General features: G+C 43.7%; 1 protein-coding gene across 1 annotated transcript in view; it reads right to left on the bottom strand.

The window, feature by feature from the left end:
* CSMD2 (CUB and Sushi multiple domains 2) overlaps positions 1–27,792 on the bottom strand; it is a gene marked incomplete at both ends in the record, with an annotated part of 295,395 nt that overhangs the window by 229,077 nt on the left and 38,526 nt on the right. Inside the window, 1 exon segment of the mRNA XM_083879352.1 lies at positions 18,861–18,973. Coding sequence (XP_083735478.1) covers positions 18,861–18,973 — 113 coding nt within the window.

The raw sequence follows: 27,792 nt of genomic DNA, 5'->3' as shown, positions 1-27,792 counted from the left end.
TTTTTTCCCAAGCCTTTTTCTTTTTTTTTTCCCTGAGCTTTTTGTGCAAAGCTGAAAATATCCAGGCGTTTGTGGGATAAACCCAGATCTGCCAAATTCCCCACCCTCCATTCTCCTCTGCTCATTCCCAGGCACAAATCTGCATTTTTTATTTATTTTTTCCTCTTGGCACCAGGATTTATTTGGAATTGAATGAGCTCAGATTATTTTTTTTCCTCTCAGGGTGAAAGGGTTTCATGGGATTTTTTTTTTTGGGATCACTGGATGTGGAAAACTGATACAGGAGAGGAGAAACATCTGAATTTCCATATATTAATAAATGTATTTAATGCATTTAAATATGGAGCTAATATATTTATTTTATTTGTATATAATAGATTTATATAATAGATTTATATATGTAGCTAAAATGTTTATTTTCTTGCTATATAAACTGCATATATTAATGTATATTAATATAATAATGTATATTAAATATACATTCATATATTAAACATAATTTAATATATTTAATACATTCATATATGTAGCTAATATGTTTATTTTATTGGTATAAAAACTTCATATCTTAATGTAGATGAATATAATCATTTAAAATAAATATATGTTCATATAGTAAATAAATATACTAATATTTATTGGTATAAATATACTAATATTTATATAATATAATATAATATAGTAAATATAATACTATAAATATAATATAATATAATATAATATAATATAATATAATATAATATAATATTATATTATATTATATTATATTATATTATATTATATATATACTAATTTTTATTGGTATAAAAACTTCATATCTTAATGTAGATTAATATAATAATTTATATTAAATATCCATGTAGTAAATAAATATACTAATAAATATATTAGCTGCATATATCAATGTATTCAATATATTAAATTATACTTAATATACTAATCTATAATATATAGATTATAGATTATAGATTAATATAATAATATATATAAAATATCCATTAATATAGTAAATAAATATACTAATAAAATAAACATTTTAGCTACATATATAAATGTATTAAATACATATATTAAATTATATTTATTTAATGTATTAATGTATATCTAATATACATTAATATATGCAGTTTATATACCAAGAAAATAAACATTTTAGCTACATATATAAATGTATTAAATACCTATATTAAATTATATTTATTTAATATATTACATATATCTAATATTCATTAATATATTAATCTACATTAATATATGCAGTTTATATACCAAGAAAATAAACATATTAGCTACATATATAAACGTATTTAATACATTCATATATTTATTATCAATATATTATACATATAATACATTCATATGTTTATTTTCTTAGTATAATTATTTACTATACTAATGTATATTTAAAACACATTATTATATTAATATACATTATTATATGCAGTTTATATACCAACAAAATAAATATATTAGCTGCACATATCAATGTATTTAATATATATGTAATATATTAATATATGTACCTAATATATGTGTTTTATCGCTATATTTAATATTTTAATGTCTATTTAATATATATATTATATTAATATATATTAATATATGCACTTTATAGACTTATTTATTATATGTAAAGATTATAAATATATTATTTTTTTTAATATATTTTAAAAACATTTCTCAGCTTGTTTCTAACACAGGGTGGGACTGGAGAATATTCCAGTGCAGGTGGATACATTATTTTTCCCTTAATTTTTTCCCCCTGTTGATTTTTTTTTTTCTCCTCCCCCTGTTGAATTCCTTCCTTAGGACACAAAAATCTCATTATTGACACAACAGGAGGAGATGGTTTGGGATAAAAACCACCAGGATTTGGTTGGGAATTCCCACTAAAACACAATTTATGGGATTATTGAACACAAAGCCAGGTGAGTTTGTGTGTCCAGGGACAGCTGGAACTGTTGGACAAGTGAGGAAAACTCAAACCCTCAGGAAAAGCTTTTCCCTGGAGGGATATTTTGGTGTTTTTTGGGTTTTTTTCCTTGTTTTCTCCATTTTTTTTTCCACAGCAGAGGAGGGTTATTCCCTCTGTGCCTGTCACACCTCAGGCTGGCAGCACAATTTGAGCTGGAAAAGTCAAAATTGTTGGGAATTGTTGGGAACTGTTGGGAACTGTTGGGAATTGGGAATTATTGGGAATTGCTGGGAATTGTTGGGAATTGTTGGGAATTGTTGGGAACTGTTGGGAATTGGGAATTATTGGGAATGGTTGGGAATTGCTGGGAATTGCTGGGAATTGCTGGGAATTATTGGGAATTGCTGGGAATTGTTGGGAATTGTTGGGAATTTTTGGGAATGGTTGGGAATTGTTGGGAATTGTTGGGAATTGTTGGGAATTGTTGGGTTCATGGCAAAGCCACAGGACACCAATTCAATCCCAATTAAACATCCCCAAAATCCCGCCTTGGGAAAGGATCAGGGTGGATCATTCCCCTCCTCACATCCTCTGGAAGTCCAAACCAAAACCCGACAGGAGGGATTTTATGGCAGGGCCAATAAAAACTTCCACTTAAAGGGAATTAACGCCTCCAATAACACATTTGAGTCCCCATCTCTTGCATAAATGAAAGGTCACGCACTCAACTCTTCCCAAACTCAATTATTCCCCTCATAATGAAGTTTATACAGGACATTAAATGGGCAAATCAAACTGAAACCATCCCTCTTGACCAGCTGGAGTTGGAGTGATGATGAACGACAACATTCACTGCCCAGAAAAATAAAAATATTTCCCAAAAAAGAAAAAAAAAAAAAAAAAAAAAAAAAATCCTCATTTTTCCTGAGAGCTGATGGCCACTGATTTGCTGTTGGAAGGTTCAGGATGCTCCAAATTCCCTTTTAATTTTTATCCCTTTCGAGTGGGCATCGCTCTTATCAACCCTCCACATCTCCTAATTAAGCACTCTTCAGTAATTAAACTTCTTGCAGTAAAATAAAAAAAAAAATTAAGAATTAGGAGATGATCATTAGGGATTAAACACTCCTAACACAAAGAGGGACGTGGAAAAGCCGATTTGCAGGAACAAATTGCAGTTTTTCTGCACAAAAGTGGGGAGGGAATGGTGTTTACATGAAATTTTGGTGAGTTTTTTGCTTTGTCACTGAAATTGTTGGAAGATGAAATAACTGAGTAATTGTGGCACGTTTAGTTCAGCTTTTTAATTTATTTGGTGTTGTTGGATTTTCTGTTATTTTATTCTGGATTTTACCAACACCCACAGCAAAAAAAAAAAAAGACTTTTTTCATGGCATGGAAAATAAAAATAAAAATAAATTATCAAAAAATTGCAGAGTTCCTGGTTAGAATTCTCTGATTTATCTTCTAATCCCAGCCAAGGGTAAGGAGGGGTGGGGTCACTTTGTTTTCTAAATCAACTGAAATCCATGTTGGGTCTGAAAATCTGAATTTTGGGGCTTTGGAAATCTGAATTTTGGACTTTGGAAAGCTGAACTTTGGGCTTTAAAAGCCTAATTGTGGGCTTTGATTCAGCGATTCGAGGACAATGATGGCTCCACTGCCAAATGTCACCAAAATGGGACAAATCAAAGTAACGAATGGGACAAATTCAAGCACCAAAATGAGCCAAATTAAAGCACCAAATGGGACAAATCAAGGCACCAAAATGGCCAAATCAAAGCACCAAAAATGGGACAAATTAAAGCACCAAAATGAACCAAATCAAAACACCAAAATGGTCAAATCCACGCACCAAAACGGTCCAATTAAAGCACTGAAACGGGCCAAATTCAAGCACCAAAACGGTCCAGTTAAAGCACCAAAATGGGCCAAATTAAAGCACCAAATGGGCCAAATCAAAGCACCAAATGGGCCAAATCAAAGCACCAAAATGGCCAAATTAAAGCACCAAAATGGGCCAAATCAAAGCACCAAAATGGTCAAATTCACGCAACAAAATGGTCCAATTAAAGCACTGAAACGGGCCAAATTCAAGCACCAAATGGAACAAATCAAGGCACCAAAAATGGGACAAATAAAGTACCAAAATGGCCAAATTAAAGCACCAAAATGGCCAAATTCACGCACCAAAACGGTCCAATTAAAGCACCAAAATGGGCCAAATTCAAGCACCAAATGGTCCAGTTAAAGCACCAAAATGGGCCGAATTAAAGCACCAAATGGGCCAAATCAAAGCACCAAATGGGCCAAATCAAAGCACCAAAATGGCCAAATTCACGCACCGAAACAGTCCCACTAAAGCACTGAAACAGGCCAAATTCAAGCACCAAATGGAACAAATCAAGGCACCAAAAATGGGACAAATAAAGTACCAAAATGGCCAAATTAAAGCACCAAAATGGCCAAATTCACGCACCAAAACGGTCCAATTAAAGCACCAAAATGGGCCAAATTCAAGCACCAAATGGTCCAGTTAAAGCACCAAAATGGGCCGAATTAAAGCACCAAAATGGGCCAAATCAAAGCACCAAAATGGTCAAATTCACGCACCAAAATGGTCCAATTAAAGCACTGAAACAGGCCAAATTCAAGCACCAAATGGAACAAATCAAGGCACCAAAAATGGGACAAATAAAGTACCAAAATGGCCAAATTAAAATACCAAAATGGTCAAATTCACGCACCAAATGGTCCAGTTAAAGCACCAAAATGGGCCAAATTAAAGCACCAAATGGGCCAAATCAAAGCACCAAAATGGCCAAATTAAAGCACCAAAATAGGCCAAATCAAAGCACCAAAATGGTCAAATTCACGCACCAAAATGGTCCAATTAAAGCACTGAAACGGGCCAAATTCAAGCACCAAATGGAACAAATCAAGGCACCAAAAATGGGACAAATAAAGTACCGAAATGGCCAAATTAAAGCACCAAAATGGCCAAATCAAAGCACCAAAATGAGCCAAATTAAAGCACCAAATGGGCCAAATCAAAGCACCAAAATGGAAAAATCCAACCACCAAAATGGAACAAATCCAAGCATCAAAATGGGCGATATTAAAGCACCAAAATGAACCAAATCAAAGCACCAAAATGAACCAAATCCAGGCTCCCCAGGCCCCTCAGTGGTCCAGCCCTGCTTTTCCCCTCCCCTCCCTCCCCCAGGTTCACTGCAGTGTCACTTGTCCTTTGCTCAAAGGCTTTATTAGAGGCTCCCATTAGCACAGCCCTCTCTCCATCACCGATTTGGCTCATTTGCATATGCAAATCACACGCCAACAAGAGACACTTAATATTCCCTGGGCTTCATTTAGGGGCTGCAGCAAACGTGGGTCAATATCTGCTCCATCTCTGCTGGGAGGGGAGGGGGGCTTGGGGCTGAGTCAGCAAATGCTAATTAGCTCTGCTGCCTTCCAAGCCTTCAAATCAATTAGTGGGATATTAAGGCAGACTGGCTGGGAGCTCATTGGAGTCATAAATATCTTTTTTTTTTTTTGCGTGTGTGGCTAAAAGGGAAAAAAAGAACAGGAAGGTTTGACTCTTCCCTCCCCGGGGAAGTTTTGGGGTAGTTTGGGATGTTGATGGAGAGAAAATCATCCAGCCCTGGGATGTGGGAGGGGAAAAGTAAGAAGGATATCCCAAAATCACTGGGATTTCAGTGGGAATTTTTTCCCTTGTTGGAATAATTGATGCCTTCAGTTTTACCTTCCATGTATTTCAGGTTCTGTGGTGCCCAGGGGTGCAGCTCTGAGCTCACAGTCAGTGTCACTCAGCTCTGCACACAGCAGGGACACAAAACAAACCCTTTTCCTGCTGCACACCAAGGACAACTGGGACAGGTTTTCAGGCCCAAAAGCACAAACAAGGGTGGCTGAAGGGAGGAACAAGAAGGATGAGACTGCATAACCTGGAGCTGGAATTGGACAATTAAACCCCAATATGCAAATGGACCAAAACTTATAAAAGTGTGAGACCTCATGACCAGTTGTCCATTTTTGTTGGGTTATTCCTTTTTCTAACCAAGAGATGGGGCTCCTTAGAGGCCTTTTTAAAACTTTTATTGCATTTTCAGTCTCATGAGAAGGGTGAGATGGTGCAGATGTTACAGTTCACGCCATCACAATCAGAAGCCAAACTATTTCCTAATTCCAACCCATTATAAGTGTTTTTTGCCCTATCAGCTTTTGCCACACAATGCTGGAAATGCCTTAAAGCCAATCATCTAAAATTACCCCTCGTGTGTCCTACCACAATGCACCTTTCACAGTTCTATTTCTCCAAATGATCCAGTCTTATTTGCCAGGCCATCCTTTGAAACTTGTTTCTGGGGTTGTGAACTCTATGTGAGCCTTCTGTCAGGCTTTAAAAAACCTCTCTACAAACCAATTTCCCACACATTTTGTGTCCATTTTGTGACCATTTTGGGTCCACCTTGAGTGTAGCCCTGGCCAGGCTCTTGTCCTGCCCAAGGTGTACCTTAAAGGCCTTTTAATAAATCTCTACTTTATTCTCAGCTCTGCCCAGTCTCTGTCCCAGCTCAGCCTTCCCAAGGCATCACCATAATGGGAACATTCAGGAGGAACAGGAGCAGCACATCCCACACCAAACCCCAGTGTCCAGGACAGGGATCCACTCCTGGGCAGCCATTCCAGGATGTCACAGCTCCAAAAATCCCTCTGAGCACTCCAGGACCAGCCCCACGATCTCCTGGGAACCAGCAGTGCCCGAGGAGCTGCAGCCCCAGCTCAGCCACCCAAGGGCCCATCCTGCACCTCAGGGAATCTGCTGGATTTCCCTCCCCAAACTCCAGCTGAGCTTCCCACCCTGAGGAATGCTCTGGGATGAATGGGATGAAGTGGCTCTGTAGCCCTGAGGTGTTTTGGTTTGCTGAAATTCTTTTCCCAAGGGATTTTCTGTAAACAGGAGAAATGTTTTTGTAACTGGAACTTTGTTATTCATTCCTTTCCCCAGGAGGGACTTCTCCTTGCTGTCCCTCTGCTCTGACCAATGGGAGTGAAGAGGTTTGCCTTTGTGTCACCAATCACATTGGTCTGTGTGAAATGGGATAAAAGGGAGACACATCCCAGAAATAAAGGAGTCATTTTCAGCCTCCTGAATCTCAGAGTTTGTGTCGTTGTGGTGTAAAACAGCATCATGACTCCATCGAGAAGATCCTCTGGTTTCCACCAGCTGAGGGTCACAGGCTCAGCCCAGCCACAGGAGAGGCTCAGGCAGGAAAATCCAGGGCAATTGAGCTTTTAAGGTGTTTCTCTTCACTCAGCTGCACCAACCCCACAGATATTTCCATGGGAACTCAAGGAAAGCTCTTGTATCCAGAGCCAAGCCCAGTGATCAGCCCCACTCCTCCCCTCTGCCCCTTTTCCCACTTAAGGAACTGTCAGTTCATGAGCAAAACTCCCAAATTCCCAGGGAAATCCAGCAGCCAGCACAGCCTAAATTTCCATTTATTTCTTCACCCTCTAATCAAGATTTTTTATTTTTTTGCTTTATGAGTGCCTGAGCACCTGCTGCAGCCCCAGGCTCATCAACACTGCAACAGGGGCAGACACCTGGCTCCTCTGCTGGGTTTTACATCCCAGAATTTATTGGACATGATGGAGCAGCACTGGCCCAGCCCCTGCCAAGGCTGGCAGCAATCCCTGCCTCACCCCTGCCGTGCCAATTTGCCATTCCCTCCCCTTCCCAAGGCTGGGATGGCACTGGCTGGAATGTGCTTGTGAGCAGGGGAACAATTCCAGCTCTGTTCTGTTCTTTTTTTGTTCCGGAGCAAAGTGGAAATGAACAGCAAAATGGGGTTTAAAAGGCAGCTCTGGGTGTCTCAGGTGGCTTTGTGTGCTCTGGATGTTGTCCAGAAAACAGCAGCTCCTGGCTGGATGCTGGAGGAGGCGTTTTTGGGGTCTTTTTGACCCCAAACCACGGAATTTATTGACTGCCAGGGTACAGTTCTCTCACTGCTGGCACAGACCCCAAGCACGGGCAGGAATTCAGGTTAATTCGGGATAAAAAGCCCAGGTGAGGTATTGTGACCAACCAGGTGCTATTTCTCCCTCCAGATTCCCAATCACGTCACTGGCAGGGAACATTGGTGCCAAATCCCTCATTTCCAACCCGTGGCACATGGAAATGGACCAGGAGCTGCAGGTTCCCAACACAGACATGGTAAAAAAATTCCCCATGAAAAACCTGTTCAAGGCAAACCAGATTTTTAAACAAGAGGTGGAAAACACTTAATTGGGGACGGAATCAATGCAGGGGATGTGCTTGAAATCTAATTATCCATCTCCTCTTGCAGACACTGCCCTGTGTAAAACAACCCTGTCACTCAATAGTATTGAACAATCCTGCCCTGCTCTCCTGGTTTTCCATGGAATCCGGGGACTGATACCTTGCAGAAAAAAAAAAAAAAAAAAAAAAAAAAAAAAAAAAAAAAAAAAAAAAAAGAAAAGGCAAATTAAAGGCCCTGTGCTGACACATCCCAAAATGCAGGATTTTATGCTGTTCTTCTCCCTGGCTTTATCACCACGTGAAGGGCTGCAAAGTTTATTTTGTGAATTGAGCACAGCTCTCTCTGCTCAGGAATAAGGATGGGGAAGATCCAATGGGGATATTCAGGAATTATTTCCCCACTTTCCAAACTCCACAGCACATCAGGCAGCTCCACCTGCCACTGAAAATCAGGGGGAATTCAAAAGCAATAAAAATGTTGGAAGTGGTAAAATTGCCTGAGCTGAAGGAGGGAAGGTTCTGGTGAGAAATCGGGATGAAATTCCTTCCTGGGAAGGAGGGGAGAGGCTGGGATGGAATTCCCAGAGAAGCTGTGGCTGCTCCTGGATCACTGGAAATGTCCAAAGCCAGGCTGGAGCAACCTGGGATGGTGGAAGAGAATTGGAATGAGGTGAATTTTGAGGTCTCTTCCAACTCAAATCCTTCCAGGATTCCAAATGGGAATTCCCAGCTCATCCTGCATTTCTGCATCTCATTAAACAGCTGGAAATTTGGAACACACCCTCAATACCCACAGCAGAATTTTCGGTTTTGTGGGGTTTTTAGTTTGTTTGGCTTCCTGTGTTATTAAGTTTGGTTTGTTTGGGTTTGTGGGGATTTAGTTTGTTTGGGTTTTGTGGATTTTAATTTGGTTTTGTGTCTTTTTAGTTTGTCTGGTTTGTGTTTTTTTTAGTTTATTTGCATTTCTGTCTTTTTAATTTGCTTGTTTTGTGGTTTTTTAGTTTGTTTGGTTTGGGATTTTGAGTTTGTTTGGCTTCTGGTATTTAGTTTATTTGGCTTGTGGTTTTCCATTTATTTGGGTTTGTGGTTTTCCATTTATTTGGGTTTGTGGTTTTCCATTTATTTGGGTTTGTGGTTTTCTGTTTATTTGGGTTTGTGTCTCCTTTGTTTGGTTTGTGGTTTTCAGTTTATTTGCGTTTGTGGTTTTTAGTTTGATTTGTGTCTTTTCAGTTTGTTTGAGTTTTCGTGGTTTTTAATTTGTTTGCTCTGCGGGTTTTATTTGTTTGTTTTGTTTCCGCGGATTTTTTGGCTGGTTGGTTTTGTGGGTTTTAAGCTTCTTTCGTGGGTTTTTAATTTGTTTGGTTTTGCGGTTTTTAGTTTATTTGGGTTTATGGAATTTCAGTTTATTTGGGTTTCAGGATTTCAATTTATTTGGGTTTGGAGGACTTTTGTTTATTTGGGTTTGTGGGAAATTAGTTTATTTGGATTTGTGGGGTTTTAGTTTATTTCGGTTTTGGGATTTTAGTTTATTTGGGTTTACAAGATTTTAGTTTATTTGGGTTTGTGGGACTTTATTTGGGTTTGTGGGATTTCAGTTTGTTTGGGGTTATGGGATTTTAATTTATTTGGGTTTCGGGATTTCAATTTATTTGGGTTTGCAGGACTTTTATTTATTAGGGTTTGTGGGATTTTAGTTTATTTGGGTTTATGGAATTTCAGTTTATTTGGGTTTATGGAATTTCAGTTTATTTGTTTATGGGAATTTAGTTTATTTGGGTTTGCTGGATTTTTGTTTATTTGGGTTTATAGAATTTCAGTTTATTTGGGTCTGTGGGATTTCATCTTATTTGGATTTGTGGTTTTTAGTTTATTTGGGTCCGTTTCCTTTGTGTTTTCCTCCTCCAAGGCCACTGTCATCCCATCAAACCCAGAAGCCCATTTGGGGCAGCTTTTAGTGAAAAATCTCCATTTTTGAGCCTCCAACACCAACAAGAACCCAAAACTGACCCACAAACGGAGCAACAAGGGCTGCACCACCAAACTCCAGCTGGGAAAAGGGAGAAATTCAACAACATCCCAACAAACCCCAGAGCCAGGAACGCTCCGAGAGCGACATTTAATTGTATTTTCTCCATCTGTTTGCACAACTCCTGCAAAGAGCCCGCCAAGAACGAGCCCAGGATTTATCTGCAAACAGCTCCGGCTCCTCGGGGATGTTTCCCCTGGGATTGAAAACGCCTCTAATTCCTGAAAATGAGCACTGTTCGTGCAGCCCTAATTGTTCCTTTTCAATCAAGAGCCTTTGCAGAGAGAAATTTGGTGCAGCTGCTGCTGGTGATGTCTTGGGGAAGGGAAAAGTTTCATCCTCCTGGAATTGCTCAGGGATGCAAAGGGCTCTGGCTCATCCAGGAATTCCCACTGAACTCCAAAAAAAAAAAAAAAAAAAAATAAATCCAGACCACCAAAAAAATACCCACCCTAAAATTAAAATTCTAAGTTATGAAGAGAAATGTTCATTAAAAAAAGTATTCAAGGTTATCACATCACTATTATTTTATATTTTACTTAAATATTTATATTTAAATAGTCACTTATTGTTTTATATCCTTTTCTATCCCTTTAAGAAAGGACCCTGGGTCGTTCCAGGAATTCCCACTGAATTTGGCTTTTGGAGGGGGAAAAAAATCCAGATCACCAACAAAAATCCAGCCCTAAAATTAAAATTCTAAATTACGAAGAGGACGACTCCTAAAAAAAACCCTCCTGGATCCCTCTTCTTTTATATTTTATTTAAATAGTCATGTATTTTATGTTTATATATATTTAAAATAGTCATTTATTGGTTTATGTCCCTTTGTATCCCTTTTGAAAAAGGGCCCTGGGTCCCTCCAGGAATTCCCACTGAACTCGGCTTTTGGAAGGGAAAAATACCCAGATCACCAAAAAAACCCGACCCTAAAATTAAAATTCTAAGTTACGAAGAGGAAAGGTTCCAAAAAAAGCCCCCTCTTTTTGTATTTTATTTAAATATTTGTGTGTTTTATGTTTATATATATTTAAAATAGTCATTTATTGGTTTGTAGCCCGTTAAAAAAAGGACCCTGGGTCGTTCCAGGAATTCCGAGTGAATTTGGCTTTTGGAGGGGAAAAATCCAGATCACCAACAAAAATCCAGCCCTAAAATTAAAATTCTAAGTTATGAAGAGAAATGTTCATTAAAAAAAGCATTCAAGGTTATCACATCACTATTATTTTATATTTTACTTAAATATTTATATTTAAAATAGTCACTTATTGGTTTATATCCCTTTGTATCCCTTTTAAGAAAGGGCCCCTCCAGGAATTCCCATTGAATTTGGCTTTTGGAGGGGGAAAATATCCAGATCACAAAAAAACCCGACCCTAAAATTAAAATTCTAAGTTACGAAGAGGAAAGGTTCCAAAAAAAGCCCCCTCTTTTTGTATTCTATTTAAATATTCGTGCGTTTTATGTTTACATATATTTAAAATAGTCATTTATTGGTTTGTTTCCCTTTAAAAAAAGGGCCCTGGGACCCTCCAGGAATTCCCACTGAATTTGGCTTTTGGAGGGGGAAAAAATCCAGATCACAAAAAATACCCACCCTAAAATTAAAATTCTAAGTTACAAAGAGAAATGTTCATTAAAAAAAGCATTCAAGGTTATCGCATCCTTCTTATTTTATATTTTACTTAAATATTTATATTTAAAATAGTCATTTATTGGTTTATATCCTTTTCTATCCCTTTAAGAAAGGGCCCTGGGTCGTTCCAGGAATTCCCACTGAATTTGGCTTTTGGAGAGGGAAAAAATCCAGATCACCAACAAAAATCCAGCCCTAAAATTAAAATTCTAAATTATGAAGAGGACGACTCCTAAAAAAACCCCTCCTGGATCCCTCTTCTTTTATATTTTATTTAAATAGTCATGTATTTTATGTTTATATATATTTAAAATAGTCATTTATTGGTTTATGTCCCTTTGTATCCCTTTAAAAAAAGGGCCCTGGGTCGTTCCAGGAATTCCCACTGAATTTGGCTTTTGGAGGGGGAAAATATCCAGATCACCAAAAAAAAAAAAAAAAAAATCCACCCTAAAATTAAAATTCCGAGTTCCATAGCTGAGTGTTCCTAAAAAAAAAAAAATCCAACATTATTGCATCCCTCTCCTTCTACAGAGCCCTCTTTGTTTATATTTTACTTAAATATTGCTGTGCTTTATATCTATTTCTATTTAAAATATTGTTGAATTTTTTTCATATTTGTATTTATCTCTATTCCCCTTTGTATCCCTTTAAAATGTATTTTTCTCTATAGTTACGTATATAAATATTATAGATACACTTTATCTATAATATTTATAGATAAATATTATATATTATAATATATAATATTTTATAGATATTATATATATATTATATATTATAATATAATGTCTATTTTAGATATATTATATTTTCATAAAATATTCTATAAATTTTTTATAAAATAAAAAATAAATTTTATTACTTATATTATAAATGATATTTATAATAGTATTATAAATGATATTATTATAATATGTATAAATTTATATATATTTAATATCTCTATTTTAGATATATTAAATTTTTATAAAATATTTTTATGAAATATGTGATTATATATTTTTATATTTATTTAATGGTATATATTTATTTATATTTATTTTTATTTTTATATTTATTTTTATAAAATATTTTTATGAAATATGTGTTTATATATTTTATATTTATTTAATGGTATATATTTATTTTATTTATATTTATTTTTATATTTATTATTTTATATATATTTATTTTCTTTTTATATATAGAGATATAGAATATATCTATAGATATATAGATATAGATATGTCACTTTTTTAATATATATATTTATATCCGTCTTCTACAAATAAATTTATAAATTGTGTCCTGACAAGGATATAAATGAAAATTCACCCCCAAGCTCTGCTTGACAAGGTGGGGGTTGCCCCAAAGTTGGATTTGGGAAGTTTTTTCCGACTCAAACAGTTCCATAATTGTGTTTTTTCCCTTAAATCCCTTTTTTATTCATCACCCTCTGGTCTCACACAGCACCCAGAGGTGCTGATTTTATAGTAATTGAATTTACTTTAATAATTTAATCTTCTTTTATCCCTTCATTAGCGAACAAACAAAGCACCTCCTCTGCATCCCCTGCTTGATTTATTTATTATTTCTGTGGAATTTGTAGCACTTTTCCTCTCATCATCCCAAGACTTGCCTGATTTATTTCTAAGTCAGCTCTGAGTGAATTCCAGCAAGGAGAGGAATTAATTCATCCAGGGCAAGAAAAAAAAAAAAATTAAAAAAAAATGGGCATTTCTACATTTTTAGGAAGATTTTTCACCAGATGAGGCTGTCGAGATTCACGTCCCGGGCAAATTTAACTGGGATTATTTATAATTCTGCAGCTGAAAGGAAATTCAGGACTCCACAGCTGGGTTTGGGGCTGGGAGAAGAATCATTCAGTGAGGAAAAGAAGGAAAAATCCCCCAGTCTGAGGGTGAACGGGGCTAATTAGGAAATCATGTTGAATTCAAGGGACAGTAAACGAGGGAAGAAAACAAATTTAGGGATGCTGAAAGCATGAAAAGCACTTAATTTAAATATTTTCCAAATGAGACGTGCTGAAATGGAGCTCCCTGAACTGCTGGTGTTTCCTAGAAGCTCGTAAGTAAAAAAAAAAATTACCTTGAGATCAAAGAGTTTTATTGAAATGGAAATGAAATCCTCGCTGTTCTCCCAATTCCCCAAGAAAAAGCCGATGGTTTTTCACTCCCAGTGGTCCTGCCCTGGTCGCCCTCGGTTCTTTTTCCACACCGGCCACGAAATCCAGAGATTTCTGCTGCTCTGAACCTCCCTCCCCTCCCCAAATAGGATTTTGGGGAGTCCAATCACAGATTGGGAATTTAGGGGGTCCATTCTCAGATTGGGATTTTGTGGGGTCCATTCCCCAAATGGGATTTTGGGGCGTCCATTCCCCAAATGGGATTTGGGGGGGTCAATTCCTAGATCAGGATTTTGGGGGGATCCATTCCCCAAATGGAACTTTGGGGGATCCATTCGCAGATCAGGATTTTGGGGGGTCCATTTCCAGATTGGGATTTTGGGGAGTCCATTCCCCAAATGGGATTTTGGGTGGTTCATTCCCCAAATGGGATTTTGGGGGGTCCATTCCCAGATCAGGATTTTGGGGGATCCATTTCCAGATTGGGATTTTCTGGGGGATCCATTCCCCAAATGAGATTTTGGGGAGTCCATTTCCAGATTGAGATTTTGTGGGGTCCATTCCCGGACTGGGATTTTAGGGGGTTGATTCCCAAATGGGATTTAGGGGATCCATTCCCAGATTGGGATTTGGGGAATTCATTCCCAGACTGGGATTTTGGGGAATTCGTTCCCAGATTGGGATTTTGGGGGGTCCATTCCCAGATCGGGATTTTGGGAGATCCATTCCCAGATTGGGATTTGGGGAATTCATTCCCAGATTGAGATTTTGGGGGATCCATTCCCAGACTGGGATTTTGGGGGGGTCCATTCTCAGACTGGGATTTTAGGGGATCCATTTCCAGATTGGGATTTTGAGGGATCCATTCCCAGATTGGGATTTTGGGGAATCCATTCCCAGATTTTCAAGCCCCACCGCAGCTCTGGAAGAGCAATTCCCACCCCAAGGAATATCCTGAGCTTTTTTTTTTTGGGAGGTCACTTGGGACCTGCCAGCTCTGTGGGGTGAGGTGGGGCAGAACCAGCTGTGCCACATCTGGTCATCCTGGAGCTCCTTCTGCTCCTCCAGGAGCTCCACATTGTCCCCACAATTCCTGACAGGAGGGGACAGCTGGGAACAGGGACAGGGAGAGAGGGAACAGCTCAGGCTGGGCCAGGGGAGGCTCAGGGTGGACAGCAGGAATTTCCCCATGGAAAGGGTGGAATTGGAGCTGCCCAGGGAGGTTTGGAGAGCCCATCCCTGGAGGTGTCCCAGCAAGGGCTGGAGGTGACACTCAGTGCCCTGGGCTGGGGACAAGGTGGGGATGGCTCAGCCTGGATGCTCCTGGAGGGCTTTTCCAAGCCTGGATCCTCCCAGGGACATTTCACAGCTCTGCCCCAGCCTTGTCCCTGTTCCATCTGAGCTGTGTGTGCTGGGAACAGCGGGAATGCCGAGAGCACAGACACCCCGGGAATGGGCAGAGAACATCAACACACCGGGAATGGGCAGAGAACACCTGGGAATGGGCAGGGAACATCCTGGGAATGGGCAGAGAACACCTGGGAATGGCCAGAGAACACCTGGGAATGGCCAGAGAACACCTGGGAATGGGCAGAGAACACCCTGGGAATGGGCAGAGAACACCTGGGAATGGCCAGAGAACACCTGGGAATGGGCAGAGAACACCTGGGAATGGGCAGAGAACATCCTGGGAATGGCCAGAGAACACCTGGGAATGGCCAGAGAACACCTGGGAATGGGCAGAGAACACCCTGGGAATGGCCAGAGAACACCTGGGAATGGCCAGGGAACACCTGGGAATGGCCAGAGAACATCCTGGGAATGGCCAGAGAACACCTGGGAATGGGCAGGGAACATCCTGGGAATGGCCAGAGAACACCTGGGAATGGGCAGGGAACACACTGGGAATGGGCAGGGAACATCCTGGGAATGGCCAGAGAACACCTGGGAATGGGCAGAGAACACCTGGGAATGGCCAGGGAACATCCTGGGAATGGCCAGAGAACACCTGGGAATGGGCAGAGAACACCTGGGAATGGCCAGGGAACATCCTGGGAATGGCCAGGGAACACCCTGGGAATGGCCAGAGAACATCCTGGGAATGGCCAGAGAACATCCTGGGAATGCCCAATGAACACAAACACCCTGGGAATGGCCAGAGAACACCTGGGAATGGCCAGAGAACACAAACGCCCTGGGAATGGCCTGAGAGCACCTTGGGAATGGCAGGACACGGCAGTGTCCCCACACAGACATCAGTGTCCCCATGCAGACATCAGTGTCCCCACACAGACATCAGTGTCCCCACACAGACATCAGTGTCCCCATGCAGACATCAGTGTCCCTATCACACATCGCTGCTGAGGGATCCCACCCTGCCCTCCCCAGATAAGGCAGGACAATGGGGCAGAGCAGACTCCACTGCTAATGGGTTTGTGCCACTCTGATGCCTCCAACTCGACTTTCTTCCTGTCCTCTTTTTTTTTTTTTCTTTAAAAAAAAGAGCTTTCCTGAGAGCTTTTGTTCCCCATTTTAAAATTCTGTTTCTTTTGGTGCCTTTCCCAAGGATGGCTCCGAGGGAGGAGGAGAATAATGAGCAGGTTTTGGTGGCAGATTCCCATGCACTGTTCTGCCTTTAAACGGGAATTACCATGTCAGAGTCACAGATTCTGGAACTCCATGGATTCCAGCAGCATCCAAACTGTATTTATCCCTCCTTCAGCCTCACTTGATACCCAAAACTCGAATAATTTGTTTTGTGGCAGGCTCAGGGTGGCACTTCCAGCCAGCAAAACCCCTGTCCTGCCCTCAAAATAAAGCTCTGATTTATGCCAGTGCTCTCTCTGTCACTCCTGCTCAGGTTAAATTTTAAATACATTTATTTTCCCCTCTCAGTTAGAGCCTTGAAAGCCTCCTAATCACCAGTCAAACAAAGCCCAGATCGTTTCAGATGTGTGTGACTAAAGGGCAGCCCCAGCACCAGCCTTTGGACAAGATTTCCTGCGGCGTCGGGGTAATAAAAAAACATTACAAAGTGCACAAGGAGCTGTGTGTAAATGCCAAAAAATGAACTGGAAATGTCAAGAAAGTGCAAAAGCAGCTGCGTGTCCTCTGTCCCAGGATTTGGGAGGGATGTGGGCTCAGACAGAGACTGGCAGATGTTCCAGCACAGGGGCTGCAGGGGGGCAAATCTGAAATAAATGCTCAGTTTAGGGGCGGAAATGCAATTTTGTAAATGGGTTTGGATTTCCTACCAACAGGTGTTGAGCTCACCTGTCCTGACATTCTCATCTGTACCAACATGCTTACCTGTCCTGACATCCTTACATGTCCCAACATCCTCACCTAGCCCAAAATCCTCGCCTGTCCCAAAATCCTCGTCTATACCAAAATCTTCACCTGTCCCAAAATCCTGTTAACCCAAAATTCTCACCTGTCCTGACATCCTCACCTGTCCCAAAATCTTCATCTGTCCTGACATCACCTGTCCCAAAATCCTCACCTGTCCCAAATCCTCACCTGTCCTGACATCCTCACCTGTCCCAAAATCTTCATCTGTCCTGACATCACCTGTCCCAAAATCCTCACCTGTCCCAAATCCTCACCTGTCCTGACATCCTCACTTAGCCCAAAATTCTCCTGTTCCAACATCCTCACCTGTCCCCGAATCCTCACCTGTCCCAAAATCTCACCTGTCCCAAAATTCTCACTTAGCCCAAAATCCTCACTTGTCCTGACATCACCTGTCCCAAAATCCTCACTCTGTCCTGAAATCCTCACTCTGTCCTGAAATCCTCACCTGTCCCAAAAGCTTCACCTGTTCCCAAACCCTCCCCTGTCCTGCCAGCCCCCACAGCCTCCCCAACCCCTGGGAATAACCAGAGCTGCTCTCTGACCTTATGGGGACGAGTGGGACAATCCTGGGACAAGCTCTGCCCCCACTGACCCCATTGCAGACCCCACAGACCCCACAGCTGACCCCACAACAGACCCCACAGAGCCCCTGCAAGCTCTGATCACTCCAGCACTGATCAAAACCCTCTCAGTGCCTCGAGGCAGAGCAGAGAACCGGAGAATTTCAGCAGAAATTAGAGGGGGACTGGAATGGAATTTAATTGGCGAGAGCAGGAAACGCTGCGAGGCTCCAGCATCACCTCACTGAAGGCATTTCCCTGCCTCAGTGTCCAGGGTAATTGGCTGGTTGGTCTCATTACCAACAAGTTCTCAGCCTTAATGATAATTTTAAAGGTGCCAGCAAAAAAAAAAAAAAAAAAAAAGAAAACATTTATGGGGAGCTGAAGAGCGTTTTAGGTTCAGTAATCAACAGGCAGTGTAAGGTGAATTTTAACATGGTTAATTTGTCATTCCCCCAGCAGCACCACGGACACGACTCCCACTGTGAAACAGCTTTTTCCACATCTCCAAAGGCTCCACTGCCCCAGAGTATTGAGGGTTTGCAGTTTTCACACACCTGCACCACCACTGGGCATCATTTGTGGCAGCAAACACAGGGCTGGGCTCAGGCCTTCAGCAAAATAACAAATGGGTGAAGAGAATGGAAGAAAAATGCAATAATTCAAATTTCCTGGTGCCTACATGGACACTGCTCCTGGAAATCCCACTATCAACCCCACACTGCCCACCCTGCCCAGACATTCCAGGGAATTCAGCCAGAGCACACTTGTAATGGAGAAAAAAAATTAGAAATCTCACTCTGGATCTGCAATTTAAATGCTGAAATAAAAGATTAAATTACACAACGATGAAGCAGAGATGTCCAGACCCCACAGCTCAGTTTCCCACCTCCCAAGCTGGATTTAGGTGCAATTTCAGCCCCTCTGGACTCACCCTCGTAGCTGGCCTGGAAGCCTTGGGCACTCACGGCGTAGTCACTGACGAGCCACAGGGACAGCACCAGGCCAGTGCTGACGATGGGAGCGGGCAGCTGGAATCCTGTCAGCCTGCAAAAAACACACAGCACGGTCAGACTCACCAGGAAAAACCCACATAAAGTCACATTCACTGGGAAAAAACCCACGGCAGGGTCAGACTCATGAGGAAAAACCCACAGTAAGGTCACAGTCACCAGGAAAAACCCACAGCAGGGTCACAACTCAGCACTGCCCTACAAAAACCCACAGCAGGGTCAGGCTCACCAGGAAAAACCCACACAAGGATTTTCCACCAGGAAAATCCCACAGTGAGGTCACACTCACCACTGCCCTGAAAAACCCACAGCAGGGTCAGGCTCACCAGGAAAATCCACACAAGGATTTTCCACCAGGAAAATCCCACACAAGGTCACAGTCAGCAGGAAAAAGCCACAGCAGGGCCAGACTCAGCATTGCCCTACAAAAACCCACAGCAGGGTCACACTCACCAAGAAAAACCCACAGTGAGGTCACACTCATCACTGCTCTGAAAATCCCACAGCAGGGTTAGACTCACTAGGAAAATCCCAAAGCAAGTTTTCACACCAGGAAAAACCCACAGCAGGGTCAGACTCATCACTGCTCTGAAAAACCCACAGCAGGGTCAGACTCACCACTGCTGACCTGGCAAAAAAAACCCACAGCAGGGTCAAACCCACCAGGAAAAACCCACAGCAGGGTCAAACCCACCAGGAAAAACCCACAGCAGGGTCAGACTCAGCACTGCCCTGCAATAATCCAGGAGGGGGGCAGATCCCATCCCACCCCTGGAGAAGGAGCTCAGAGCTGCTCTTGGGACACCTGGGACAGCCTGAGAGCAACAAACCCGGGGCTTGTCCCACCTCCTGCCTGACCACAGGAACTGCTCCTCTAATTTTTCACAGTTTTTCATAGTTTTTGACAGTTTTTCACAAGTTTTCGACAGTTTTTCACAAGTTTTCTTCACTCCTGTGGTCCTGTCCCAAAGCTCTCCCTGTTTCACACCCTGGTCACCAACACCTGCCCTGGGACACTCCACAGACCCACACTCCAGAACCCACCCCACCCACCCCACAGGACAGAGATTTTGGGGTGCTGAGTGAGCCCAGGGCATTGCCCAGTAAACATTTAAAATCTTCTGAGAGTAAAAATCTGGCTGAAGAGTTGTACAAACTGCACTGAAGGGAACACAGGAATAGGCAAAAAAAATGGATCTTAGCAAGGAATTAAAGCCCCCAGTGTGGCTGGAAGTTTCTAGAATTCCTCCCCATCCTCACCCAGCCCAGAACAAAACCAAGGATGGGGGTTTTATGTGGGGACAGATCAAAAATGGTTCCCAGAGGTAAAAAATCCAAGCCCACAGCCATGGAATTGCTGCATGAGGGGGGCTGGGAGCTGCAGGAATTCCCAGGACATGGGCACAAATCAGACAGAAGAGAAGAAAATAAAATTAGACCAGTCCAGGAGCTCCCAGCCCTGATGTCTCATCCCCACACCCATTTCCCTCATGGGCTCAGGGCTAAATGACAACTGGTTTTATTATAAAAGCCTGTTCATTAATGATCTTCATTAATGCCAAACACAACCCCTGGTGCTGAGCCATCCCCAGCCCAGCTTATTCCCCAAAATTACAGTTTTACAACTTCCAAACCTTCTCCTTCTGCTTGGTTCCAGTTTAAATCCAGAATCCCAGTTTAAATCAATCCCACAACTGACTCCTGCCTGCTCCAGGAATCCAGGAGCAATCCCTGAGCTGCCCCAAAACCAGATTTTACAAACCACAGGAGCAGCAGGAATTAAAGGAACTTTAGTATCATTTGGGATCAAGAGCGCTCAAGGGATCACAAGGGCAGGAGTAGCAGGAGATAAACAGGAAAAAAGGAGAATTTAAAGGAGATAAACAGGAAAAAAGGTGAATTTAAAGGAGATAAACAGGAAAAAAGGTGAATTTAAAGGAGATAAACAGGAAAAAAGGTGAATTTAAAGGAGATAAACAGGAAAAAAGGTGAATTTAAAGCTTCTTACAACACACTCCAAGGCTAATCCCATATAGAGCAGCCAGGCTTTGTGCCAGGGGGGCAAAGGATCACCTGGGACACACAAAGCTCCCTGACCCTGCCAGAAATACCTGTAAATGTCATTTCATTCAGGGTATTTCCTCCCTTCACATGGAATGAAAAGGCACCCACAGATTTGGGGGGCACCATTTAAATTCCTCTGAGCACCCAACCCAAGCAATTCCTCCTTAAAGTCATCCCAGAGACAGAGAGGGAACTTCCCTCCTCTCCTCTCCCTGGCTCTCGTTGAGCAAACCTAAATATTATTTCACACACATTTGAGCCCTGAGTGATGAGAGCTGACAGGCTCTGCCTGAGAACTTTATTGAAGCAAAATTTCCAGTTATTGGCAGAGCTCACGGAGTTGCCAGCTCCATGATTTAAGTTTTAATGTCAGCACTGACCAGCCCTCGGCATAAAACTGGATGTCTGGACAAGCTGGAAGGACAATTGCTCCTGTTTATTAATAATCAAAGCTTCCAGCATCCAGAAGGATTCAGTTTTTACAGGGCTGAGTAAAAGCATCGTTGTTTTTTTATTAATTAATTTGGCAGTTTAATTAAGAGCGGCCTGCTGAAACGTCCATGCACTCAAAATAAAATAAAATAAAATAAAAATCCAGGAAATGGCTGGACCAGCTTTAATAAAGGCAGAACCTGCTGATTTTTCTTTCCCCTGATCAGCCCATAGCATCACTCAGGAGTTTGTCCATGCAGCCTGAGCTTTTCATTACCCAGAGTGGATCTGCTCCCTCTGAACTGAGCTTTTTGCATCCTGGATTCTGCTCACAGCCCCTGAGCCAAGAGGATCCCACTCTGCAGATGTTGCTTTTAATTCAGGGCAACATGAACATGTCCTTTACCTGTAAAGAAGAGCTGCTGTCCCTGAGGAGCCACAGGAATTAAGTTTTACCTGAGACAACACTGCCCTGCAGCATTTATTCCAACACAACTGCTGTTTTCTGCTAACAGGGCTTTAACAGAGAAGAGCCTGTGCACGAGGGCATGAAATTGTCACTGGGTTTGTTCCACACTGGCTGGAGAGACGATTTCCAGGGGAACATCTGGAAATTGATAAACTTAACCAGCTCTGATCCTCGGAGGGTCCCTCGTGTGTGCCCAGAGCCAGCAGAGCAGAATGGGGCTGGCAGCACTAAAGGGCACCAAACTCTGCTCCAAACCCTGAACCAAACCCTCCAGACCCTGCACCAAACCCTCCAGACCCTGTTCCAGACCCTGCCCCAAACCTGCTCCAAACTCTGCTCCAGATGCTACACCAAACCCTGCTCCAGACCCTGCTCCAGAACCTGCTCCAACACTGTTCCAAACCCTCCTCCAAACCCTCCAGACCCTGCTCAAAACCCTGCTCCAGACCCTGCTCCAAATCCTGTCCGAACCCTGCTCCAAACCCTGGTCTAGACCCTGCTCAAAACCCTGCTCCAAATCTTGCTCCAAACTCTGCTCCAAACTCTGCACCCAACCCTCCAGACCCTGCTCCAAATCCTGCTCCAACACTGTTCCAAACCCTGCTCCAATCCTCCAGACCCTGCTCCAAACTCTCCAAACCTGGCTCCAAACCCTGCTCCACACCCTGCTCCAAATCCTGCTCCAGACCCTGCTCTAAACCTGCTCCAAACCTGCTCCAAACTCTGCACCAAATTCCCCAAACCCTGCTCAAAATCCTGCTCAAAACCCTGCTCCAAATCCTGCTCCAAACTCTGCTCCAGATGCTGCACCAAACCCTCCAGACCCTGCTCCAAACCCTGCTCCAAACTCTGCAAACCCTGCTCCAAACTGCTCCAGACCCTGCTCCAAACTCTCCAAACCCTACTCCAAACCCTCCAAATCCTGCTCCAAATCCTGCTCCAGACTCTGCTCTGATTCTGCTCCAAACCCTGCTCCAGATGCTGCACCAAACCCTCCAAACCCTGCTCCAAATCCTGCTCCAAACTGCTCCAGACCCTGCTCCAAACTCTCCAAACCCTGCTCCAAATCCTGCTCCAGACTCTGCTCTGATTCTGCTCCAAACTCTGCTCCAGATGCTGCACCAAACCCTCCAAACCCTGCTCCAATCCTCCAAACCTGTTCCAAACCCTGCTCCAAACTCTGCTCCAGACCCTACTCCAAACCCTCCAGACCCTGCTCCCAGCTCCGCTCCCCTGGACACCCAAAACGCCTCTCTGCCCACAGCACATCCCTCGTGGCTCCACTGCACTGGCACTGCTGACACCAAACTCGGTCAGGAGGAAGCAGGAAACGCTGCTTCCATCAGGAAAATTTCATTCAGAAGTGAATAAACTGAAGAAAACAACTGATTTTTTATTTTTTTTTTTTTTTCACACGCAAAGCTGAATTTTTTTTCTCTTCTCTGATGTCCTTGTCTTGCCCAAGCGAGAGCCCAGGCAGCAGCATCCCCTTGAAGGAAGGATCATTTACCATGTCCACGTTCAAAACCTCAGCTCTGCTGTTCCAAAGCTCCAGGACAGCCAGGATTGGCAGGAATCCCTGCTTGGTGACTGTTCTCCTGCTTTCCTCCCCCCTCAATCTGCAGCCCAGAGAAATTTAAACCACGGGGATGGTGGACAGAACACGGAATCATTCCCCACCAAACAGCAATTCTGACATCGCTGATCTTTAGGGCAGCAATCACCAAACCCACATTCTAACGAGGCAGAAAAAGCAGCAAACTCCATTCCTTGTTTTTATGGAAGTGAGGGCAGTAATAACAGCAGGAATAATCATATTCCATTCCTCCTGTACCTCTGGCCAAATGGATTATTGAGTGATTATCCCTTTAACGTGCTTTCTCTTTGCATCCCTCGTGCTCCGCTCCAGGTGTGCCCAGGACGCTGCAAATCTTCCTGGTTTGGCTCCCAGTTTGCAGCAAGACAGAAAAATCTGTTTGGGGAGAGCTGGTGGCAGTGAAAAGCACCTTCCACAGGTGAGAACCCCCATCTGCCATGAGGCTCAGCCTGGATCCAGCTGGGACAGAATCCCAGAATCAGGAGGTTGGAAAAGTCCTGGAATCCAACCTGTGCCCAGTCCTCACTTTGTCCCCAAGTGCCACATCCAGCCCTTCCCTGGACACTCCAGGGATGGGCACTCCAAACCTCCCTGGGCACTTCCAATGCCTGACCACCCTTCCCATGGGGAATTTTTCCGTGATATCCAATTTAAACCTCTCTTGGTTCAGCCTGAGGCCGTTCCCTCTCCTCCTGTCCCTGCTCCCTGGGAGCAGAGCCCGACCCCCCCGGCTGTCCCCTCCTGTCAGGGGCTTGTGCAGAGCCAGAAATTCCCCCTGAGCCTCCTTTTCTCCAGCCTGAGCCCCTTTCCCAGCTCTCTCAGGGGTTCCCCAACTCCCTCTATTTCCCTGGACACTCTCCAGCCCCTGGGTGGATCCTTCCTGTGTGACAGGTTGCAATGCAAGATGTCCCCAGCAGTTTGTGTTCTATCACCAGCTGTTAAACCAGGTGAAAAGGTGTTTCTTTATCCCTTCCAGGCCCCATCCTCCCCCCAGGGGATCTCTGCTGTCCATGACCCATCCAGGCTCACTGCAGGGCTGAGACAATTCCATCAGCCCATGGGGAGATGCTCCACCCAGGGGGAGGAGCCCGGAATTTCCACCTGGATCAAACCTGGCATTGGGAACCCCAGCACAGCCTGTCTGGATTCCCAGAGGGAGCCCAGACCCAGCTCAGCACCACTGGACCTTCTACAGGATCATCTCTGCTCCAGCAGAGCCACATCTGGCCCTGCAGGAGGGCTGGGCTGGGCTGACACCAACACCCTGAACAACAACAGGGGGTCAGGTTCAATTCTGACTCTGTCACGGTTTTTTGCACTATTACACTTTAATTTTAATTTTCCCAGTAAAGAACTGTTATTCCTATTCCCTTATCTTTGCCTGAAAGCCCCTTAATTTCGAAATTATAATAATTCAGAGGGAGGGGGTTTACATTCTCCATTCCAAGGGAGGCTCCTGCCTTCCTTAACAAACACCTGTGTTTCCACACCAAGACCAGCAGCGATGGGAAACTGCCCCAAGAATCTCTAAAAGGAGCTGAGCCCCAGCCAGAGCCCCCCTGGCTGCTCTGCTCAGCAGCTTTAAGCCACACCTGAACGTTTCTTTTTCCCCCAAACCCCGACACCTGTTGGATTATGCCCTTTTCTGACCCAGACATGGGGCAACTGAGAAGAGTTTTAAAAACTTCTATTTTCTGTCTCATGTGAAGAGTGAGACAATCCAGGTGTTACAATTCACACCATCACAGTCAGAAGCCAAACTATTTCCTAATTCCAACACATTAAAGCATTTTTTGTCCTATCAGCTTTTGCCACGCGATGCCATAAATGCCTTAAAGCCAATCATCTAAAATTACTCCTCGTAATTTTAAAAATATAAGAATTCTTTACAAATCAATTTCCCAGGGCTACCCCCCTGTAGCCCTGGTTCAGTGCCCTGAGGTGTTTTGGTTTGCTGAAATTCTTTTCCCAAGGAATTTTCTGTAAACAGGAGAAATGTTTTTGTAACTGGAATTTTGTTATTCATTCCTTTCCCCAGGAGGGACTTCTCCTTGCTGTCCCTCTGCTCTGCCCAATGGGAGTGAAGAGGTTTGTCTTTGCATCACCAATCAAATTAATCTGTGTAAAACAGTATAAAAGGGAGACACATCCCAAAAATAAAGGAGTCATTTTCAGCTTTCTGAAACTCAGTCTGTGTCATTGTGGTGTAAAACAACGTCACCCCTCAGCTCCATCTGTTGCACATCACCCCAAATCTCATCCCCAAACCCCTCTGGATGCAGCCCCAGTGTCCTGCCCGTGGTGACGCAGGCGCCCCTTTGGGACTGCAGGTGCCATAATTAAAAACCCAGCCCATTATTTTTCTGGTAGGATGCCCACCATCAGCACAGGCTGCAATCAAAACAGTTATTGCAGCTGGCAATCCAGCAAGCCTTTAAAGCATTAAACGCTGGAGAAGTGTCTCAGAACATCTAATGAAAATGCACTGGATTGTATCATTTAACCCAGCATTAAATTACACCACCCCACAGCTCGGTGAGCTTTTCCTGCCTGCCATTTAAAAGGCACCTGTTAGGGAGAATTTCTCATCAAATGAGCCGCTCTCCTTGCTGTGTGCAGGGTAAATGACACCAGCCTGGCGCCCCTGCACCAGCCTGGGATGATGATCCTTCCAAGGCAGGTGTGAGGGAGGGGATCCTGCCCCTCTGCCCAGCCCTGGGAGGCACATCTGGGGTGATTGTCCAGCTCTGGATCCTCAGGAGAGCAGGGACAGGAGCTCCTGGAGATGAGGAAGGGCCTGGAGCAGCTCCTTGCCCAGGAAAGGATGAGGGTGACCCTGTTGTGACCCTGGATGTCCCTGTCTGTCCTTGGGTATCCCTGTTGTGACCCTGGGTGTCCCTATTCTGACCCTGGGTGTCCCTGTGTGTCCCTGTCTGTCCCCATGTCTGTCCATGCTTGTCCCTGTGTGCAGGGAGGGTCAGACCATGCCCAGGCTCTGCTCCAGCAATGGCACCAGAGGAAGGAGCAGGAGCTGATCCCAGGAATTCCACCTGCACAGGAGGCAGAACTTCTGCCCTGTGCAGTGCCCAGCCCTGAGCAGAGCCCAGAGAGGGGCTGGAGGCTCCTCCCTGGGGATATTCCAGAACCACCTGGACATAATCCGGTGTCCTGTGGGCTCTGGGATGGCCCTGCTGGAGTGGGGAGGTGGCACCAGTGACCCCCTGTCATCACAGAATGTTCTGAGCTGGAATGGACCTGCAAGGATCATCCACATCCAGCTCCTCCTGGTCCCTTCTGAGCCTGCCCATCCTGTGACTGTCACTGTGAGCTGAGAGGACACAGCTTAGAGGGAATTCTGCCCTTTGGAAAAGTCTGGAATGAGCAATCCTCTCCCACTGCTCCCTGCCAACAGGACAAAGCCAGCCTGGAGTCCTTTGGAAGGTGAATTCATGAAGGATTCAACTCATCCATCACCAGCTGGGGCCAACAGAGGAGCCCAGTGACTTCCAAGTGACTTTGAATCCAGTTTCATGGGCCTTGTCCAGCTGCTCCAGGGAAAGGAGGGAACACCAGGGAAAGGGGCTGGGTGTCCCAGCTGAGAAATGGCCATGAGAAAAGTGACATTAATCAACATTTCCAACTTCCTCAGGGCCATGGAGGATGTGGGAGGGCTGCAGGGGGAACTCCTTCAGGAATGCAGCTGGATCCATGTTTGGGATTTAAACTCTCAGGGGGAGCTGGAACAGCCACGAGCTGGGCTCACTCACAGATAACCCCCCAAGGCTGCCCCATGGAACACACACCACGAACAGAAGAACAAATGCAAGAGAGGGAGTTTCCCCACAGGGATCCATCCCCTCTCAGAACTCAGCACAGGAGGAGGAAATATCTCCTGTAAAGACACAGCTGATGGTGGGAAAAGAAAATATCTTTTCATTCCTAGGAAAGCCTTCATTTCAGAAATCATCTCTCATCCTGAATGGGTTTTAAGATCTCCAAATCCTGGGCCAGATCCCAAGGGAACCTTTATGGCTCTGCAGAGCCCTGGGCAGCAGGGTCATGTCTGTCCCCTCGTTGGGGCTCCAGGGCTGCCCTGGCTTTTCAGTGCTGTGCAGCCCCTCCAGCATCATCCTCCTCTTCCTCTTCTCCTCCTCCCAGCCCTGGCTGATCCCCTCTGGCTGTGCCCCAGGTGCTGCTGCCTCAGCCTCATCCCCTCTCTGTTTCCAGTGGCTGTGGATAAAAGCCACACCTGAGGAGCCAGCTCGCTCTCTCCTGGCATTCCCTCAGGCTT

This window comes from Zosterops lateralis (genome assembly GCF_965231275.1).
Source record: "Zosterops lateralis genome assembly, chromosome: 28".
Classification (NCBI taxonomy): domain Eukaryota; kingdom Metazoa; phylum Chordata; class Aves; order Passeriformes; family Zosteropidae; genus Zosterops; species Zosterops lateralis.
This window is presented reverse-complemented; position numbering and strand designations above follow the sequence as displayed.